The 22,600-nt window shown below is 36.0% G+C and overlaps 1 protein-coding gene across 16 annotated transcripts in view; it reads left to right on the top strand.

The window, feature by feature from the left end:
- The window catches only part of TRDN (triadin), a 380,671-nt gene that overhangs the window by 43,824 nt on the left and 314,247 nt on the right, over positions 1–22,600 (top strand). For all 16 annotated transcript variants that reach the window (XM_049695258.1, XM_049695261.1, XM_049695255.1 and 13 more), the window contains exon 2: positions 13,541–13,750. In XM_049695258.1, coding sequence (XP_049551215.1) covers positions 13,541–13,750 — 210 coding nt within the window. The remainder of the gene's footprint in view (positions 1–13,540; positions 13,751–22,600) is intronic.

Raw genomic sequence — 22,600 nt, forward strand, 5'->3', positions numbered from 1 at the left:
ACAATTTTATAAAGCTTATTTTACCAAATTTGCTATGACTTGGTAATACTAATGCAGCTGTAATGCTTGAATAAACTTAGTCAAATAAAGCCTATAAAAATGCTCACTCCACCGAAATAACTGCTCTGGGTGATCTAACGTCAGAAATATGTGTCTGTCAATAGTAAAATCCTATTTGGATAAGCTTTTCAAATGATAGGTTAGGGAATTTCACTGTTCCATGTAATACTGACAGTTCCAACACCTAGAGTTGACCCTGGATTGACTCTGAGGGAAGTGGCTCCACTCTCCTAGTGATTAACACCAAAACCAAAGTCAAGTCCACCTAACAGTAAATACCAAGTAGGTTCTTAGAGGACAGTGACCTAATTTTCCATTTATTTCTTACTCCTTGAGGTGCTGAGGATATAATTTTATCTCCAGAATACTCGACAAAGTGACTGCTCTTCTGCTCAATAAAAACTGAAATGTTGATGGGTGTGAAGGGGCTAGAAGGAAAAAGTTCAACAATTCATCATTTTGTTTATCTGTTTGCTTTTTCAAATTGTTTTGTATCAGAACTTTAATTTCCCAGAGAAATTAGTTGCCAATGAGTGGCATCTTCTTCACATACAATTTAAGATCAATTTTAGGTCTATTTGGACAAACAATTCAGAGGATGAAGATGTTAGGGACTAAGCAATACATAATACTTTGAAAACTCCAATAATGAGTAGACTTCAGAAAACTGGTTCTCTTTAACTCCTCTGTTTCGGTTTCCTTTCATGTCATGTGTGCAGCTTTATCAGCTGTTTCAAAAACCCTATGTGCTCCTTAGAAGAAAGATTTGTATAAAGTATTATTTGTGTTTACCTAATTGCTTGCATTTTTGAAATATGGGCATGGATACCTTAATGTTCTTTTCAGAAATACATAAAAGAGCTTCAAGCTCATTTGGAAGTCTTTTGAAAGGCACAGGAAGCTGCTTTTTTTCCCCTATAGATTAGATGATTTAAAAAAAAAACCACACAGCAAATCTTCTCTCTCTAAATTTTCAGGCTGCATTTTCTTCATGCAGTATGTGTATTTTCTTCATGAGATATACAGACTCTGTTCAGAAAGACGAGGGTTTGAGCTAGGTTATTCTGATCTGTCTAAACCTTTCAAATAGCTTAATGAAGATTTGGGTTCAAGTTAAACAAAATATAGTAATATCCTATTATAATGGTATCCAATTCTAAGCATATATTTTTTCTCACAAAAATTCTTAAATATTTTACTTTGTTAGATATTTAAAAATTCTAGACAGAAGAATGGATAAAGAAGATGTGGTACATATATATAATGGAATATTACTCAGCTATAAAAAAAGAACAAAATAACGTCATTTGCAGCAACATGGATGGACCTAGAGATTGTCATAATGAGTGAAGTCAGACAGAGAAAGATAAATATCATGTGATATCACTTATATCTAAAAAATGGTACAAAAGAACTTATTTACAAAACAGAAATAGAGTCACAGATGTAGAGAACAAACTTATGGTTACCGGGGGGAAAGGGCAGGGAGGGAGGGATAAGTTGGGAGATTGGGATTGACACATACACACTACTATATATAAAATAGATAACTAATAAGGACCTACTGTATAGCACAGGGAACACTTCTCAATACTCTGTAATGACCTATATGGGAAAAGAATCTTAAAAAAGAGTGGATATATGTATATATATAACTGATTCACTTTGCTGTACAGCAGAAACTAACATTTTAAATCAACTATACTGCAATAAAATTTTTTTTAAAATCTATGTGTCTGGGCTTCCCTGGTGGCGCAGTGGTTGAGAGTCCGCCTGCCGATGCAGGGGACGCAGGTTCATGCCCCGGTCCGGGAAGATCCCACATGCTGTGGAGCGGCTGGGCCCATGAGCCATGGCCGCTGAGCCTGCGGGTCCGGAACCTGGGCTCCTCAACGGGAGAGGCCACAGCAGTGAGAGGCCCGCGTACTGCAAAAAAAAAAACTATGTGTCTGCTTTTAATCCAATTATGGCAATAGCATTAATTCTGGAGTGACTATAGAAAGTGTCAATTTATATTACTAATGAAAATAAAGGTATTTCATTATAAGTTTTATTTATTTTAAAAATCCCTGGGGTACTCAATGAAATCAGTTATGTCCCTACTTAATGGTTATATACTCTAAAATATCCTTGTTCATATACATGTACATATGAAAATATTACTGAATATTATGAAAACATTATTGAATTATCACTCCTTTCCATCCAATGGATACAAATTTCCTTATAACTAGAAAGCACAAGTCTAGTTTTATTTATATTTAAGTATATCAAAAATAAAGCAGGTTGATTCATGAAACAAATGCCTAAAAACTCACCCAGAGAAGTAAACTTGAAAGAAATTTAGGTCTTAGTTCTTGCGTTTCCTTAAATTTCCAGAAAGTAGCTGATACAACATGAGAAACCAATCATTTTATATGACTATAGTTTTAAGCAGAAACAATACATGAAGTCCTTATATTATTACCGAGTACATTTATATGAAAAGAGTATGAATATGCAGTGTGCTCTTTTTGGTTTGGGGGGACTGTCACACTCTCTTAATGGAAATAAAGTAGAAGCTACTGTGACACCAGAATGACAGGATTACTACCCCTTGTGGGGTAAAATCAGCAGGAGATGATTAATTCTCAAGGAAGAGTTGATTTCCATGAAAATGTCTGTAAGGAAAAGAAAGTAAAAAACACACATTAGGGCTTCCCTGGTGGCGCAGTGGTTGAGAGTCCGCTTGCCGATGCAGGGGACACGGGTTCGTGCCCCGGTCTGGGAAGATCCCACATGCCGCGGAGCGGCTGGGCCCGTGAGCCATGGCCACTGAGCCTGCGCGTCCGGAACCTGTGCTCCGCAACGGGAGGGGCCACAGCAGTGAGAAGCCCGCGTACCGCAAAAAAAAAAACAAAAAACAAAAAAAACAAAACAAAACAAAAAAGACACACATTAGAGCCAACAAATCATGGAAAGCTAATGATTTTGAAGCATTGAATTTAGAATTTCTTTCCAAATTGAAATAGCAGGTCATTACTCAGTCCTTCTCTATTTCATTGGGTTTGTAATTCAATGACAATGGGGCAATTTAGCAGGAAGACTGCTGGGGCTAGGTAAAAGCATTTCAATTATGTATATTTAGCGCAGGAAGAAAATGTGTCAACCCAAATGTAAAATACTAGAAAGTTAATTTCTCAAAAGAACTGAATATAGTTCATGGATCTTATGTCTGTCCTGTTCAAATCATATTTGCTAGGAACCAGTGTCTAACTTTTCTTTGCCTAAAACTGAATCCACAGAATTTGGGAGATTTTCTGTGAATTCCATACCCAGACTTCAAACTCAGAAAATCAGGCCCTAAAATGATTTATCTTCTTGCATGAGACTTTCTGGGTTCATGACGTCAGGATGGATTATTTTCCTAAAATGAATCTGATTGAATATGTCAAAACCATTGTCATAAAAAAAGTCACATCATGGGTCTTGTTAATTAATTTCCATCCCTAAACTATCCCACTATGTGTAGTACACACTGACATTTTGATTTGGGCTACTTGGGCATGTACTGGTAGTACGGCTCCATGGCCATGATTTCCTTTAATTTAGTATGAAAGATATAGCTCTATTAAAATAACTATGGTTATTACGCTTAAATATATTAATATTCTTTTGAGTAGTTTTTTAATAATCAGACGGAAACATGCATGCTACGGACTGAATTGTGTCCCCCCCCCAAGGTCACATGTCAAAGCCCTGTTCCTCAGTGTGATGGTATTTGGAGATGAGGTCTTTGGGAGGTAATTAGGTTTAGGTTAGGTCATGGGGGTAGAGCCCTCATTATAGAATTAGTTCCCTTATACCACGAGACAGTAGAGAGCTTGCTGTGCTCTCTCTGCCATGTGAGGACACAGTGAGAAGACAGCCATCTGCAAGTCAGGAAGAGAGTCCTCACTAGAATCTGACCATGCTGGCACCCTGACTAAGACTTCCAGCCTCCAAAACTGTGAGAAAAGAAATTTCTGTTGTTTAAGACACCCCATCTGTGGTCTGTGGTATTTTTTGACGGCAGCCCCAGCTGACTAAGAAAATGCACCGTCACATGTGTAAATTGATCCTCAGCACTTTTATTCATCTGCACATTTATTCTGCCTAATCTGGTTGTAGAAACCTCTCCCAGTTGTTGCATCTTTTGGAGATTTATCAACCTTAATAATGTTCAAGATGCTAGTTTTAATTGCCTCATTAGAAAGGAACGTCTCTGCTTAATTCTTGACATTATTTAGTAAATACATGCTTTTTTTAGTCAAAGAGATTGCACATCTTTTTCTGTGCCCCACTAGTCTTTCGTCCTCTGTGGAAGACTTAATTTTGTTGACCAGCTAAACTTCCCACTTCTTATGAGATGTACCTGAACAGATGTGTTTTTTTAACTTTAATTTTTATACAATTTTTAAAGGTTATACTCCATTTATAGTTATTACAAAATATTGCTGTATTCCCTGTGTTGAACAAAACAACCTTGAGCCTATCTTACACCCAGTAGTCTGTGCCTTCCACTCCCCTATCCCTACATTGCCCCTCTCCCCCTTCTTCCCACTGATGACCACTAGTTTCTTCTCTATATCTGCGAGTCTTCTTCTTTTATGCTATATTCACTAGTTTGTTGTATTTTTTAGATTCCACATATAAGTTATATTATACAGTATTTATCTTTCTCTGTCTGACTATTTCACTTAGCGTAATGCCCTCCAAGTCCATCCATGTTGCTGCAAATGGCAAAATTTCTGAACAGATATGCTTTTACTTCTATCAGTAAACATACATCTCAATTCAACATTTTATCATGTCATAAAAATATTTTTTCATTTGTATTTATTTTTCTGGATAGAAATCACTGCCTACCACACATCCTTCTATATGTAGAAATAGATGTTATTTAACATGACACTTTCTTTAGCTGATTCGCTTAGCAAAACTTATGAAGTTTTTCATGTTTAATAAGTGTTTGTTGGGGCCTCGCTGTATAAAAAAGTGCTGTGCTAAGTTCTATGAAAGGGTAAATGACTTACTTCCAACCTGGAGCTTTGTTGAAAACAAAAGAACTATACAAGAGTTGGGATAATTTCACCCATATCATTGTATTAATCAAAAAATGTTATAGAATCATAGGGAAGAACAGTAGTGTTCACTTCAAAAGAAGTGAGGCATTTGAGGCAATTCTTGAAAGAAAAGTTGGCTTTTAAAAGTGGAGTTTCAGTAAGACCATTTTTTTTTAAAGAAAAAAAAGGAATTCATCAGAAATCCTTGCCCAAGTTAGATTAGTAAAACCCAATGTATTTTACCTGTAATGTGTTAAGAGTTCAATACATATTGTTTCAGAAAGTAAATTCTAGTTATGCACTTACCATTGCTTTTCACCTTTAAATTCAGATTACTATTTGTAGGAAAACAATTATCCTGAATGGGGAGTAACTGCTAAGTTGAAAATGAAAAGTTCAAAAGGTAGGGGAAACCTAGGCTTACCGGAACTAATACAAGAAGAGACATCTATTACTTGGCAGTAAGGAGTACTGGGAAGTGGCTAGCAGGTCACAGCGAGGGCCCACTGCCCAGGGAGGGAGATATCCTGCCTCTCACTCAACCAGAACACAAGTGAGCTCTTCCTAGAAGGAGCACTTCAATATTAGAATCTGACCTTGAAAACCCCCAAAAAAACTCATTTCGTTTATGACCAAGACAACACAGCCACTCAAAAAATAAGAGTGAGATTTGAGATTTTCTTTCAAAAATGAAAATAATTTTTTTAAAAAAAGGAATCTGGATATTTAGATCATTCTGACTGATCACCCCTCATGACAGAGATGAAGGAAAATAATTATTTACATTCCTAGCAGAAGCAAGAGCATCAGTCAGAACTTCTGATGGCTGGTAATGCAAACACAACCAAATTAAAGGAGTTTTTATATTCTCATATAACTGGAAGTCCAGAGATAAATCTGACTGTAAACACAGCTGGCTCCGTGAACCCACACAGTGGTATCTGGACTCTACCTCTTTCTATCTTGCAGCAGATTCTTCAACTGGTGGGCTAGAGGGCTACTGGTAGACCCCACCAGCTTGGTAAACCAAGCAGAAAGAGAGTATAACTCCAGTAGTTCCAAGAAAACTGAGGAGGACTCTGATTGCCCCATCCCTTCGCAGTCTTAGGCAAGAGGGAATGTTCTAAATGGTCAGGCTTGTCTTAAAGACCCATTCCTATGGTTGGGGGTTAGGGGAGTGTTCACTTTCTAATCCCACTACTGGAAAAAGAAATTCACTTCCTGGAAGGGTAGAGGGAGCGAGTGGGTAGCAAGGAGTGCTAGATAACGCAAAATATAGGTGTATATCTCTTCATCTTTGCAGGTAGATTAGGTGGCCAAATCATCCTCTGAAATATTACAATAATCACATACCCTAAATCTGGGGAAAGAGATGGCAGTTTAGGGCTTTCATGATTGAAATTGCCAGGGGGTTTCCGGTTTAAGACAAAAGCAATTTTTACCTTGAAAGAGAGTGAACAGCTTTTCTTTAAGTGCTTAGAATCTGGATTCTTCTAAAAATTTCTCTAGGTTACTTCCTATGGTTTACCAATATTAGATACATATCAATTAGAATGTCTAGGATTATTTTGATAAAGATTGTTTTTGTGAGTTGTCATGATTTAACTTGCCTCTCAAAGTCTATTTTCATTCAGTTTATACTAGAAAAGCATAATTTAGTTGTCACAGATTTCTATGTATATGATACATAGACATTCTTTTTCTTTATTGTAGTGTAGTTGATTTACAATGTTGTGTTAGTCTCAGGTGTACAGCAAAGTGATTCAGTTATACATATACATATATCATCTTTTTAGAATCTTTTCTCATATAGGTTATCACATAATATTGAGTAGATTTCCCTGTGCTATACAGTAGATCCTCGTTGGTTATCTATCTTTTTTTATTATTTATTTTCATAAAGTTATTTATTCTTACAGAGGTTGACTTCCTAAAATCAATAGTTTAGTCGTTTAGGTTTTCTCGTACAACAAGAAAAGAGCACTTGAAAAATTCTCAAAATGAAACTAATTTTTTTAAGTCTGTAAACTACTGTTTTGCCAGCATGGATTCATCACATCTGTCAGGGGAAATACAGCAATGGCAAAAGAGTATGTGATCCTAAAATGTAGCAGAAGCATCCTATTACCTGTTTATTCTGCATAGTTCACTACAAGTAAGGATTGCATCATATCAATAGGTTCATGTCTTTCCTGTAAAATAAAAATATTTTAGTGGCTGAGATAAAAAACTGTATAAAGAAAATTTCATTCCTCACTGATAATCTTATAACTTGCTACCTATAATTTATCTGATAAAAATGGTGTAGGCAATCTAAGCAAACAGCTATTGTAACAGCTGTGCTATCTTCTCACTATCTATCTTAAATATAGTAGTGTGTGTGTGTTCATCCCAAGCTTCTGATTCATCCCTCCCTGCCACGTTTCCCCTTTGGTAACTATAAGTTTGTTTTTGCTATTGATACACAGACATTCTTCAAACACTAGGATTAATAAAATATGCAATTTAAAAGATGGATTCTTCACTTTTCAACTTTATTTGCTTTAAGATCTTTTCAGTAGAGTTTCTCCAAAATTCTTACTTATATGCCTGTTTTCTGGAACACTTAAAAATATAGCAAAGGTCATTCTTGTGACTGGGAATTACATTCTTAATATAATTTTGAAATAACTTTTTTTTTCACTGATAGTATATACTGCCCTGCTCTCCTTTGCTCTCTAATTTTTGAAGAAAAAATTTAGTGTTAGAGTATTCTACAAACCACATCGCACAGTTAACTGTGAAATTCAAATTAATGCTTTTATGAAATGAATATGCAATATTTTATTTATACCATTCTAGAATATAGGTGTCTTCCTTGAGCATCCTAGAAGAGACTGTATTGTATTATTCCCATAGGAATAATAATGGGCAAGTGGGCATGGCACTTTCCTCATCTGATTAATAAGGCATGATGAGGTTAAGTGAATTCTTTCAGGAGACTTACGATTTATTCTCCAATGCATAACCTGGCTGCGGTCTTTGGAGCTACTACATAAGCAGCCCTAATTTTACTTTATGGAGCAGAGTCTCTTGGCCCTTCAGCCAGATCCCCACTTCTTTTTTGTTTTGTTTTGTTTTGAACTATTTGTTTTTAACTTTTTATTTTATATTGGAGTATAGCCGATTAACAACGTTGTGATAGTTTCAGCTGCACAGCAAAGCGACTCAGCCATACATATGGTACATATACATACCTGCAACCATACATATGCAGGTATCCATTCTCCCCCAAACTCCCCTCTCATCCAGGCTGCCACATAACATTAAACAGAGTTCCCTGTGCTATACAGTATGTCTTTGTTGGTTATCCATGTTAAATATAGCAGTGCAGATCCCCACTTCTTTTGAAGCTGATTCTGGCTACCTGGCAATCAAAATAATTTGTATGAAATCAAAACGAATGGAATGAAAAAGTAGGCATGGAAAGTACTGTCACATATCCTCGCTGCTCTGCTCCAATTGTGAGACGCCAACTTTCAAGAAACATCACCCAGGGCTTCCCTGGTGGCGCAGTGGTTGGGAATCCGCCTGCCAATGCAGGAGACACGGGTTCGAGCCCTGGTCCCGGAAGATCCCACATGCCGTGGAGCAACTAAGCCCGTGCACCACAACTACTGAGCCTGCGCTGTAGAGCCTGCGAGCCACAACTACTGAAGCCCGTGTGCCACAACTACTGAAGCCCGCGTGCCTGGAGCCTGTGCTCTGCAACAAGAGAAGCCACCACAATGAGAAGCCTGCGCCCCGCAACGAGGAGTGGCCCCCGCTCGCTGCACCTAGAGAGGGCCTGTGTGCAGCAGCGAAGACCCAATGCAGCCAAAAATTAAATAAATGAATAAATAAATTTATAAAAGAAGAAACATCACCCATATCAAATTTCTCAGTAATATTTACCTCTCATTTTTCCACCATATCAATAACTAGCTGTTTTCATCTCCAAAGTGCTTCTCAAACATTAAATAATCTCAGATTACACACTCTATTCTTTGCATATATCTTGAGCAGCTGTCAGAGAAGGCAATTTATTTCCCCTCAATTTTATTCTTCTTGGCACTGTGTGGCTTCTATAAGTAAATCTGAATGGAAATTGAAAGTTACAACCTAGTGTGTTTCCATAACAAAGGCAACACATAATTTTCCTTAAGCAGGGTAACCTTCAGGTTACTTTCAAATTGCTTATGGTTTTGCTGTTGGATACTCAGAATGTTTTCATCACCTTGGAATCTTGATTAATTCTTAAGTGGAATTTTTGAGGATGTGAGGATGAAAAAAAAAATAGAAAAGATTAAAAAATTGTTTAGTGTTAACTTTGTCATTTTTATTTGTTTAAAATATTGTACCATAATTGTTTTGGCAGGACTGTAAGGTGAAATAAAATTTAGAATTTATATTAAAATCAGTTCTTTAAAAAATTAAAAGTCATATTTTAACTCTGAACTTGCATTACTTCCTGAATTTATATACTCTCTCAATTTCCTGATAAAAAAGGGAAAAAATGTAGAAATTCTTATAAAAATTTTTCTGTCTTTTAAAAATGGGACCAGAATTCAACTAATTTTGTATCAAATCTCAGTAAGTTTATTTATTCAGTTTCAAGATACCAAGCAGGTGTGTATGTTATTGTCTGCAGAAATACTCTCTTACACACAGTTCACTGAAGTGAATCTAAAGAGCAAAAGCAATTCTTCCCATGTTCTCTATATAGTGATAGTAGGAAGCCTTCCAGAAGTTAAAAAACTGGAGTTTAGCAACATATCAGCTTTCACGTGGGCCTCTCCTACACACTTATAATTCACTTACTGTCCTGCAAATCATTTGATTCACTTGTAGCCCCACTTGAGTCTTGAATTGCATTTCAAAGTATTTCTATCATTCATCCATTTTCAGAACTGCCATTAGAAGTGATGGGAATTTGGCACGAAATTCAGTGAGAGGATATGATATGAGTTCTTTCTAATTTTTCTTTTTTTGAGCACCACCTCAGGTACAAACTGAAATCTGTTTTTTAAAGTTATTTTTCCATCTTGGTATCATTTCAACTAAATTGAATTTTAGAGCTTGGGATATGTATTCACATAGATTTTCAGAGAAGAAAGGAGATTCATTGTTACTATTATTAATTTATACCTAAAGTTGTTTTAAAATTGTAATTAAATGATTTTACCACTGATGTTTCTCATCAGCTTTTTATTCTTAAAAATATATGCCTAGATTTACCATTGTCATCTAAAAATAGTTGTATTAGTTATGTTTGGTTATTATTAATACCTACTAATATATACACTAGAATGCATTTGATTTTCTTCTCCCTAGTCAGTCTAGAATTTTATGTCATTTATTTTATTTCTATATAGGAGAGGAAAGTACCATTTTATGGGTAAAGAAACGAAGAAAACTTTATTAACTAGAGTACTTAATTTTGCATGTGGTATTTTCATTTCTTCTGTCAACAACTAAAAATTGTCTTATGAACTGGATTTATACTTTAAGTACGCAGTGCACACATCTGTTTGAGGATTCAAACTTTATTTTTGTACTTTAAAGAATTCAGTTACATATCTGATAACATTTGTACAATAACAAAATAAGTTTATTTGTTATCAATCATTTCTCTTAATTTTGTTAATGGGGCAAAACAGGATCCATTAATATGAATAAATTACAGTATGTGTCCCTGTTTTCCTGTATTACAATAAATAAATTGATTAGGAAAGACATGGAGGAAGTCATAGCATTCTTTTTTTGGTTCCCTGAAACTGTCTTAGCCTAATGTATATGCTATTAAGTGGAAATAAATGTCTGCATTTATCGAGGAGTTAGTCCCTCAGTCTTTGTTTCTAAGGTTAATCTTGCACTTCTAGCCCTTCCTTATCATGATAGTAGTGGTTGTAGTCCTACCTGTAGAAGTAGTGGCCAAAGTAACGATGATAGTGATGATGATAATGGCGAAGATTATTCTAAGAGTAACTCCATTTAGGTGAAATTCATTTTGTAAAAAATGTCAAAGAAGTTTCCGGTTGGGAGTGGAAAAATTTGTTTTTAATTTTTAATGTCAAAGAAGTTTGACAATTTGCTTTTTAAAAAAAATTTAGGAATGTAATTTAGAGATAAAATTGAAAATATTTACTTATGTATATTAGAATATGATTAATCAAAATTTTCTCTTCCCTGATATGTAATTCTTTAATTGTTGTAGACAAAGTAGCTCATATTTAAAGTATATGAAATATATTGTTAAGCTGTAATTTTGGCAAAAATATTTGGATTGTTAGGGGTATTTTTTCTCTTTAGTACTCAGTTATTTATTCCACATCTGTGTAATTTCTGGTTGGTCTTCAATTATTCTTAAATGAAACATGATATATTTGTTCCAAATAATCTCTAAGTTTCCTCTAGAGATAACTTTCTATGAGTCAAGGCTTGTCAATATAGTCATATATGCCTGCTCTCCATTGAGGGGACGCTTTCTAGTTATGCAAAGGCAGCAACTTTACAGAAGAAAAATGAGTTACAAAATTTTTAAATGTTTACTCTATACATAAAAATATCATAAAAAGGGCTTCCCTGGTGGTGCAGTGGTTGAGAGTCCGCCTGCCGATGCAGGGGACACGGGTTCGTTCCCCGGTCCGGGAAGATCCCACATGCTGCGGAGCGGCTGGGCCCGTGAGCCCTGGCCGCTGAGCCTGCGCGAACGGAGCCTGTGCTCCACAACGGGAGAGGCCACAACAGTGAGAAGCCCACGTACCGCAAAAACAAACAAAAAAAAGTCATAAAAAGAAAAAGTAAACAGTTGAAGGAAAAAAGTGCAACATAAGTTTAGATAAAGTGGTACTATCCTATATGTGTGTGTTTATTTATAAGCATACATGTATACACACATGTATACATGTAAGTACATTTACACGTAGACACACTCATATATGTATATGCAAATATACATATACAAAATATATACATATACATAATGTATATATGTATATGTGTACACAACTTTATAAACCACCAGAAGGAGGTTTATAGAAAAATGAACAAAAAACTTCACAGGATAAGAAATATAAATGAAAAATAAACATATAAAAAAGCTTGTCTCTAGTAATCAAAGAATTGCAAATGAAGTAGAATTTTCCTCCTGTGTGATTGAACATATTTTGAATACCGGTAGTACCCAGGGTTGTCAAGGATAAGGAAACAAATTATTTTTATTTTCAAAAATAAACTAATTTTCAAATACATACATATATTCTCAAAAGATATAAAAGTGATTATATTATTTGCCCAGAAATTCTATATTTAGGAAATTCTCCTTATACAAAAATCATTAATATGTGCTGAGAAAACTTCTGCCATGTCCCAGGGTAGAAAGCTGTTCAACTAAATTATGCATAGCCATGGAATGACATGCCATGCAGCCACTTAAGTGGTATTTTATGGAATATGTACAGCAAGAAATGATGTTTATTATATATTGCCTAGTAAAAAAAACTAACGGAGAGTGTGTTGATGACTTGTCAGAAATAAATAAAACATATTTATGTATTTACTTGCATGTACAGAAAAGTAGGTATAAATAGAAAAATATGTCAACAGTTCTTTTTGCATGGTGAGAATACAAATAATTATCGATGGTAAATCTATTGTTTAATAAAAAACCCAAATAATTATCTATTTATTTATTTTGCTATTTTTTATATTTTTTGAATTTTCAGTCATGAACTGAAAGTGTAGACTTTTGTAAGCAGAAATAAAAAGTTTCTGGATATAATAAAATTTTCCAACATTAATCTCTTAGATCTTCTATGCACCTTTCACAAATAAAAATTAATGGCTTTAATAGAGGGTCAATTATGCTGTTAAACCAGAATATCCAAAAGAAATTTCATCCATTTGAACTATTTTATCACTGATTTTGTTTCTCTCCCAGAGGGGATATTTTTGCTTGTATTTAGACGACATATGAACCTAAATAAAAGAAAAAGGTTAAAAAGCAACTTGACCAAAAAAGCCATTGCCCTTGATGGTATTGGGTATATGAGGCGGTAAGGGACATGCAAAAATGATTGAAGATTATGACATAGTTTGTGGCCTGGCTGGCAGTACTTATGGAACTTGGGAGGCGAGGAATGCTGATTATGAGGGCCTATGTGTATCAGGGTGGAGGGTAAATGCTGAGAAAGTGAAATGTGGTAGCGGGCAGGGAGTTTGGCTCTACCACTAAAGAGGTGTATTCTGCCATAGAAAATGCTATAAAAGAGCTATATATACCTATACAGTCTGTGTTTTGTGGGGAAGGGGTTTTTGTCATCAATATTTGACATGAAATTCCAAATTGTAATTCTCCTTTTCCAATGTTCGATTAGGAAATGCATCTACAACCACAACTGTGATAGACAGCAAGAATGGATCTGTGCCCAAATCCCCTGGAAAAGTGATAAAGAGGACAGTCACAGAAGATATAGTGACGACATTCAGCTCCCCAGCAGCCTGGCTTCTGGTCATTGCTCTGATCATCACGTGGTCAGCTGTGGCCATTGTTATGTTTGACTTAGTGGATTACAGAAACTTTTCAGGTAAGATCCATGAAGTTTGGCTTTTCTTTTTTTTTTTTAATTAATTTTTATTGGAGTATAGCTACTTTGCAATGTTGTGTTAGTGTCTGCCGTACCGCAGAAGGTTGGCTTTTAAATGGAAAGAAACAGAGTTCTCTCCAGCTCTGGCTTTGTTTCTCTTCACCCTGCAAATAAACAAAGCATCCCACAAACATGCCTGAGGGCCACTAAGGGCTAGTTCCCATCTTCACATTTCCTTCTAATCTTTGCCTGTTCTCATAGACTTCAAATGAAACCTGATTTGAAGAGCTGAACAAAAGCTCAATGTTATAGTTTCATGAGGATAACAATTCCAAAGCTTGGTGGATATTTGGTTTGGGAATAGGGACTTTATCAATCATTAATAAAGGATAATTTGTGGATTTTACACTCGGCTATATAAAACCAAACCCAACCCAAATAAAACACTTTTGGACAAATGGAAAATTGTGTATTTTTAAGTCCCCCACTATCTGGCTCCAAGTTTCCTTCCCAGACATTCTCTTTGCTCCTCCCATTAAAACATCCTATTTCGATTTCCTAAAAATAAAGAATGTTGAAAGGAATTTCGAGGAATTACTTGTAATGCGATACTACGGCCAGCCATGTGTTCTTATAGATTCGGAGTGAAATAGGAATATCACAAGTGAGGAAATTTAGATTTTCATTATGGCCTATCCAATCTCTGAGTATATTGTTCATCTCTTTGTTCAAGGTCTTTCTGTTTTTTTAAAATTATATTTGTCTGTTTCCACATCTGACATGCTCTATTGAGCATGTGAGTTCCTTGAGGGAAGGAATCGGTCAGGTGCTCAATAATTATTAAATGAATAGATGAATGAGTTTATGCTTATGCCTTTGTATCATAAGCAAAAACATTTTATTAGCTTCTTAATGTGCTCATTCATATTTGCCCTGTGCACCCTGCAACCTACCTGTTCTTTCTTCAGTAAGAGTGGAATCGGTAGAACTCAGAAACTATAAATACTGTAAGTTTCATTCTATATACTGAGATATCCTCTACTTCCCGTTATGGCATTTTACTCATTCAACAATTATTGTCAAGTATCTACTACATATGCCAGGAAATGGCTATGTTAAAAGAAATGCAAGTATGAATAACACAAAGTCAAAAAACTGTATAGTTTGGGTTTATTGATATGGAGGTGTGACTCAGATAACTCTGCCCCCTGTACTGTTGGTAGCTGGGTTAAAGTGAGCATCATCTAACAGGTAGAGCTAAGTCTCATGATGTCAACCAAAGCAAGAGGGCTATTTATCCAGAGCCATAAACCTCTGCTTTAAGTAGGCAATAGTTTTGGTATATTGGGTAATGCAGACTTTTAAAAGAATATACGGTTGAAATGCCTATAATATAAAATATGACCTAGAATTTTAAGTGAAAAACAGTTGTTTACATTACTCCAGGAAACTTCATTTCCCTTGAGCCTATATTGACTGATATTTTTCATCTGTTCTTTTTTAGAATTTCATTCATTCAAATTTTAGAACCAAATATGGTCATATAATATAGTTCTTCAGTTTTTACAGTAGGTGTATTTTAAGAATTGTGTGTAAATCTAATATTTGTAAAGTTAATATTTTAATAAGTATACTAAATAAATTACTGATGAATTTGTTCTTAATTATTTGATAAAATGAGCAGCTACCTATAATTAAATTTTCAGATTAGATTACTTAAATGTAAGGCACATAGTCCACAGTAGAGCTTCCTTGGACCATTGTAATTAGTTACTATGGATAATGCCTATGTTCCTGGCATTTCATTTGACAGGGGAAAAATAACCTCTGTATTACTACTACTTTATTACTTCTTTCAAGAAGTGTTTGCTAAGTACATCGTCTTTGTGAAGACTCCTCCTCCAGTTCTATATATTTATTAATGACCTAACCATCTATCCATTTCCTGCAAAAAGAAACCTGCAAGTCATCTGTTAAATCTGCTGGGCACCTGATCAGTTACCACACTGTATGCCAGCCAACCCTCTCATGCCTCATAAATTTGCTCCCTCCTCTTATTACCACAGTCTCCATTACTACACTTCAGACCTTGATTCTCTTTTGAGGGGGCTAATGCAGTTTCTTCTTGTCTGCCTCATCCAGGCCTCTCCCCTTTAACATTGCCCCCAAGGTATCTTCATAAAACATAAATTTCATTGAGTATTTCTGCCAAGTACAAATTCCTTGGCATGAAATTCAAGTCCTTGGCTTAGCCCTTATTTTCATCTTGTAATTCCGCTCATGCACCCCGTTTTCCAGCCATACTTCCTGTTGCTCTCACCTGTTTTCTTTGCCTAGGAAAACATACACTCTCACTCCTCCTGCCTCTGCTCATACCATCCTTCCCTCATTCCCTGATCCAGTATAGCAGAAAGTGTAAAAAAGTAGTTAAGAATGTGAACTCTGGTGCTGCATTTCCTTGCTATTAAATACAGATCTTGCAACTTTATAGCCCTTGTGGTATCAGAAAAGTCACTTACTCTCTCTTTGCTTCAGTTTCATCATCTATACAATAGTACATATGTAATAAGATTAAGAGAATTATACAAATGAATATATTTGGAGTGTTTAGGACAGAACCTGGTTTATCACAAGTACTGTATACATTTTATTTTTTAAATTTTATTTATTTATTAATTTTTTAAACATCTTTATTGGACTATAATTGCTTTACAATGGAGTATTAGTTTCTGCTTTATAATAAAGTGAATCAGCCATACATATACATATATCCCCATATCCCCTCCCTCTTGCATCTCCCTCCCACCCTCCCTATCCAACCCTTCTAAGTGGTCACAAAGGAACAAGCTGATCTCCCTATGCTATGCAGCTTCTTCCCACTAGCTATCTGTTTTACATTTGGTAGTGTATATATGTCAACGCTATGCTCTCACTTCATCCCAGCTTACCCTTCCCCCTCCCCGTGTCTTCAAGGCCATTCTCTACGTCTGCGTCTTTATTCCTGTCCTGCCCCTAGGTTCTTCAGACCCCCTTTTTTTTTTTTTTAGATTCCATATATATGTGTTAGCATATGGTATTTGTTTTTCTCTTTCTGACTTACCTCACCCTGTATGACAGACTCTAGGTCCATCCACCTCACTACAAATAACTCAATTTCGTTTCTTTTTATGGCTGAGTAGTATTCCATTGTATATATGTGCCACATCTTCTTTATCCATTCATCTGTTGATGGACACTTAGGTTGCTTCCATGTCCTGGCTATTGTAAATAGAGCTGCAATGAACATTGTGATACATGACTCTTTTTGAATTATGGTTTTCTCAGGGTATATGCCCAGTAGTTGGATTGCTGGGTTGCATGGTAGTTCTATTTTTAGTTTTTTAAGGAACATCCATACTATTCTCCATAGTGGCTGTATCAATTTACATTCCCACCAACAGTGCAAGAGGGTTCCCTTTTCTCCACAACCTCTCCAGCATTTATTGTTTGTAGATTTTTTGACGATGACCATTCTGATGGTGTGAGGTGATACCTCACTGTAGTTTTGATTTGGATTTCTCTAATGGTTAGTGATGTTGAGCATCCTTTCATGTGTTTGTTGGCAATCTGCATATCTTCTTTGGAGAAATGGCTGTTTAGGTCTTCTGCCATTTTTGGATTGGGTTGGGTTTTTTTTGATATTGAGCTGCATGAGCTGCTTGTAAATTTTGGAAATTAATCCTTTGTCAGTTGCTTCGTTTGCAAATATTTTCTCCCATTCTGAGGGTTGTCTTTTAGTCTTGTTTATGGTTTCCTTTGCTGGGCAAAAGCTTTTAAGTTTCATTAGGTCCCATTTGTTTATGTTTGGTTTTATTTCCATTTCTCTAGGAGGTGGGTCAAAAAGGATCTTGCTGTGATTTATGTCATAGAGTGTTTTACCTATATTTTCCTCTAAGAGTTTTATAGTGTCTGGCCTTACATTTAGGTCTTTAATCCATTGTGAGTTTATTCTTGTGTATAGTGTTAAAGAGTGTTCTAATTGCATTCTTTTACATGTAGCTGTCCAGTTTTCTCAGCACCACTTATTGAAGAGGCTGTCTTTTCTCCATTGTATATTCTTGCTTCCTTTTTCAAAGATAAGGTGACCATATGTGTGTGGGTTAAGCTCTGGGCTTTCTATTCTATTCCGTTGATCTATATTTCTGTTTTTGTGCTAGTACCATACTGTCTTGATTACTGTAGCTTTATAGTATACTCTGAAATCCGGGAGCCTGATTCCTCCAGCTCTGTTTTTCTTTCTCAATATTGCTTTGGCTATTTGGGGTCTTTTGTGTTTCCATACAAATTGTGAAATTTTTTGTTTTAGTTCTGTGAAAAATAGTGATTGCACTGAATCTGTAGATTGCTTTGGGTAATATAGTCATTTTCACAATGTTGATTCTTCCAATCCAAGAACATGGTATATCTCTCCATCTGTTTGTATCATCTTTAGTTTCTTTCGTCAGTGTCTTATAGTTTTCTGCATACATGTCTTTTGTCTCCTTTGGTAGGTTTATTCCTAAGTATTTTATTCTTTGTGTTGTAATGGTAAATGGGAGTGTTTCATTAATTTCTCTTTCAGATTTTCTATCATTAGTGTATAAGAATGCAAGAGATTTCTGTATATTAATTTTGTATCCTGATACTTTACCAAATTCATTGATTAGCTCTAGTAGTATTCTGTAGCATCTTTAGGATTCACTATGTATAGTATCATGTCGTCTGCAAACAGTACCATCTTTACTGCTTCTTTTCTGATTTGGATTCCTTTTATTTCTTTTTCTTCTCTGATTGCTGTGGTTAAAACTTCCAAAACTATGTTGAATAATAGTGATGAGAGTGGACGACCTTGTCTTGTTCCTGATCTTAGTGGAAGTGGTTTCAGTTTTTCACCATTGAGAACGATGTTGGCTGTGGGTTTGTCATATGTGGCCTTTATTATGTTGAAGTAAGTTCCCTCTCTGTGTACTTTTTGAAGGGTTTTTAATCATAAATGGGTGTTGAATTTTGTCAAACCTTTTTCTGCATCTATTGAGATGATCATATGGTTTTTATCCTTCAGTTTGTTAATATGGTTTATTACATTGATTGATTTGCATATATTGAAGAATCCTTGCATTCCTGGGATACACCCCACTTGATCATCGTGTATGATCCTTTTAATGTGCTGTTGGATTCTGTTTGCTAGTATTTTGTTGAGGATTTTTGCATTTATGTTCATCAGTGATATTGGCCTGTAGTTTTCTTTCCTTGTGACATCTTTGTCTGGTTTTGGTATGAGGGTGATGTGGCCTCATAGAAAGAGTTGGGGAGTGTTCCTCCCTCTGCTATATTTTGGAAGAGTTTGAGAAGGATAGGTGTTAGCTCTTGTCTCAATGTTTGATAGAATTTGCCTGTGAAGCCATCTGGTCCTGGACTTTTGTTTGTTGGAAGATTTTTTTTTTTTCTCTTTGCGGTATGCAGGCTTCTCACCCCTGTGGCCTCTCCCGCTGCGGAGCACAGGCTCCGGACGCGCAGGCTCAGCGGCCATGGCTCATGGGCCCAGCCTCTCCACAGCACGCGGGATCCTCCCAGACCAGGGCACGAACCCGCGTCCCCTGCATCGGCAGGCGGACTCCTAACCACTGCGCCACCAGGGAAGCCCTGTTGGAAGATTTTTAATCACAGGCTCAATTTCAGTGCTTGTGATTGGTCTGTTTATATTTTGTATTTCTTCCTCGTTCAGTCATGGAAGGTTGTGCTTTTTTTGTAAGAATTGGTCCATTTCTTCCAGGTTGTCCATTTTCTTGGCATATAGTTGCTTGTGGTAATCTCTCATGATCCTTTGTATTTCTGCAGTGTCAGTTGTTACTTCTCCTTTTTCATTTCTAATTCTATTGATATGAGTCTTCTCCCTTTTTTTCTTGATGAGTCTGGCTACAGGTTTATCAATTTCGTTTATCTTCTCAAAGAACCAGCTTTTAGTTTTATTGATCTTTGCTATTGTTTCCTTCATTTCTTTTTCATTTATTTCTGATCTGATCTTTATGAATTCTTTCCTTCTGCTAACTTTGGGGGTTTTTTTGTTCTTCTCTGTCTAATTGCTTTAGGTGTAAGTTTAGGTTGTTTCTTTGAGATGTTACTTGTTTGTTGAGGTAGGATTTTATTGCTATAAACTTCCCTCTTAGAACTGGTTTTGCTGCATCCCATATGTTTTGGGTTGTCGTATTTTCATTGCCATTTGTTTTTAGGTATTTTTTGATTTCCTCTTTGATTTCTTCAGTGATCTCTTGGTTATTTAGTAGTGTATTCTTTAACCTCCATGTGTTTGTATTTTTTACAGATTTTTTCCTGTAATTGATATGTAGTCTCATAGCGTTGTGGTCAGCAAAGTTACTTGATACAATTTCAATTTTCTTAATTTTACCAAGGCTTGATTTGTGACCCAAGATCTGGTCTATCCTGGAGAATGTTCCATGAGCACTTGAGAAGAAAGTGTGTTCTGTTGTTTTTGGATGGAATGTCCTATAAATATCAATTAAGTTCTTGTTTAATGTATCGTTTAAAGCTTGTGTTTCCTTATTTATTTTCATTTTGGATGATCTGTCCATTGGTAAAAGTGGGGTGTTAAATCCCCTAATATGATTGTGTCACTGTCAATTTCCCCTTTTATGGCTGTTAGCATTTGCCTTATTTATTGAGGTGCTGCTATGTTGGGTGCATAAATATTTACAATTGTTATATCTTCTTCTTGGATGGATCCCTTGATCACTATATAGTGTCCTTCTTTGTCTCTTGTAATAGTCTTTTTTTAAAGTCTGTTTTGTCTGATATGATAATTGCTACTCCAGCTTTCTTTTGATTTCCATTTGCATAGAATATCTTTTTCCATCCCCTCACTTCAGTCTGTATGTGTCCCTAGGTCTGAAGTGGGTCTCTTATAGACAGCATATATATGGGTCTTGTTTTTGTATCCATTCAGCCGATCTATGTCTTTTGGTTGGAGCATTTAATCCATTGAAATTTAAGGTAGTTATCGATATGTATGTTCCTATTGCCATTTTCTTAATTGTCTTGGGTTTGTTATTGTAGACCTTTTCCTTCTCTTGTGTTTCCTGCCTAAAGAAGTTCCTTTAGCATTTGTTGTAAAGCTGGTTTGGTGGTGCTGAATTCTCTTGGCTCTTGCTTGTCTGTAAAGGTTTTAATTTCTCCATCGAATCTGAATGAGATCCTTGCTGGTTAGAGTAATCTTCTTTGTAGGTTTTTCCCTTTCATCACTTTAAATATTCTTGCCAGTCCCTTCTGGCTTGCAGAGTTTCTGCTGAAAGATCAGCTGTTAACCTTATGGGGATTCCCTTTTGTGTTATTTGTTGTTTTTCCCTTGCTGCTTTTAATATTTTTTCTTTGTATTTAATTTTTGATATTTGATTAATATGTGTCTTGGAGTGTTTCTCATTGGATTTATCCTGTATGGGACTCTCTGCACTTCCTGCACTTGACTGACTCTTTCCTTTCCCATGTTAGGAAGTTTTCAACTATAATCTCGTCAAATATTTTCTCAGTCCCTTTCTTTTTCTCTTCGTCTTCTAGGGCCCATATAATTCAAATGTTGGTGTGTTTAGTGTTGTCCAAGAAGTCTCCAAGACTGTCCTCATTTCTTTTCATTCTTTTTTCTTTATTCTGCTCTGTGGTATTTATTTCTACTATTTTATATTCCAGGTCACTTATCCATTCTTCTGTCTCATTTATTCTGCTGTTGACTCCTTCTAGAGAACTTTTAATTTCATTTATTGTGTTGTTCATCATTGTTTGTTTGCTCTTTAGTTCTTCTAGGTCCTTGTTAAACTTTTCTTGTATTGTCTCCATTCTGTTTCCAAGATTTTGGATAATCTTTACTATCATTACTCTGAATTCTTTTTCAGGTTGACTGCCTATTTTCTCTTCATTTGTTTGGTCTGGTGGATTTTTACCTTGCTCCTTCATCTGCTGTGTGTTTCTCTCTGTCTTCTCATTTTGCTCAAATTACTGTGTTTGGGTTCTCCTTTTCGCAGGCTGCAGGTTCGTAATTCCCATTGTTTTTGGTGTCTTCCCCCAGTGGGTAAGGTTGGTTCAGTGGGTTGTGTAGGCTTCCTGGTGCAGGGTACTGGTGCTTGGTTTCTGGTGGATCAGGCTGGATCTTTTCTTCTGGTGGGCAGGTCCATGTCTGGTGGTGAGTTTTGGGGTGTCTGTGACCTTATTATGATTTTAGGTGGCCTCTCTGCTAATTGGTGGGGCTGTGTTCCTGTCTTGCTAGTTGTTTGGCATAGGGTGTCCAGCACTGGAGCATGCTGGTCATTGAGTGAAGCTGGGTCTTAGCATTGAGACAGAGATCTCTGGTAGAGCTTTTGCTGTTTGATATTATGTGGATCTGGGAGGTCTCTGGTGGACCAATGTCCTGAACTTTGCTCTCCCACCTCAGAAGCACAGGCCTGACACCCCGCTGGAGCACCAAGACCCTGTCAGCCATAAAGCTCAGAAAAGGGAGAAAAAAAGAAAGAAAAATAAATAAATAAAATAAAGTTATTAAAATAAAAAAGTTATTAAAAATAAAAAAATTCAAAAGTAATATAAGAAAAGAAAGTAAGAAGGAAGAGAGCAGGCAAACCAAAAAACAAATTCACCAATGATAACAAGCGCTATGAACTATACTGAAAAAAAAAAAGAATGAAAAAAAGAACAGAACCCTAGGGCAAATGGTAAAAGCAAAGCTACACAGACAAAATCACACAAAGAAGCATGCACATACACACTCAGAAAAAAAGGAAAAAAAAATATATGTATATATTTAAAAAAAGGAAGAGAGCAACCAAATCA

This window comes from Orcinus orca, chromosome 12 (genome assembly GCF_937001465.1).
Source record: "Orcinus orca chromosome 12, mOrcOrc1.1, whole genome shotgun sequence".
NCBI classification, from domain to species: Eukaryota; Metazoa; Chordata; class Mammalia; order Artiodactyla; family Delphinidae; genus Orcinus; species Orcinus orca.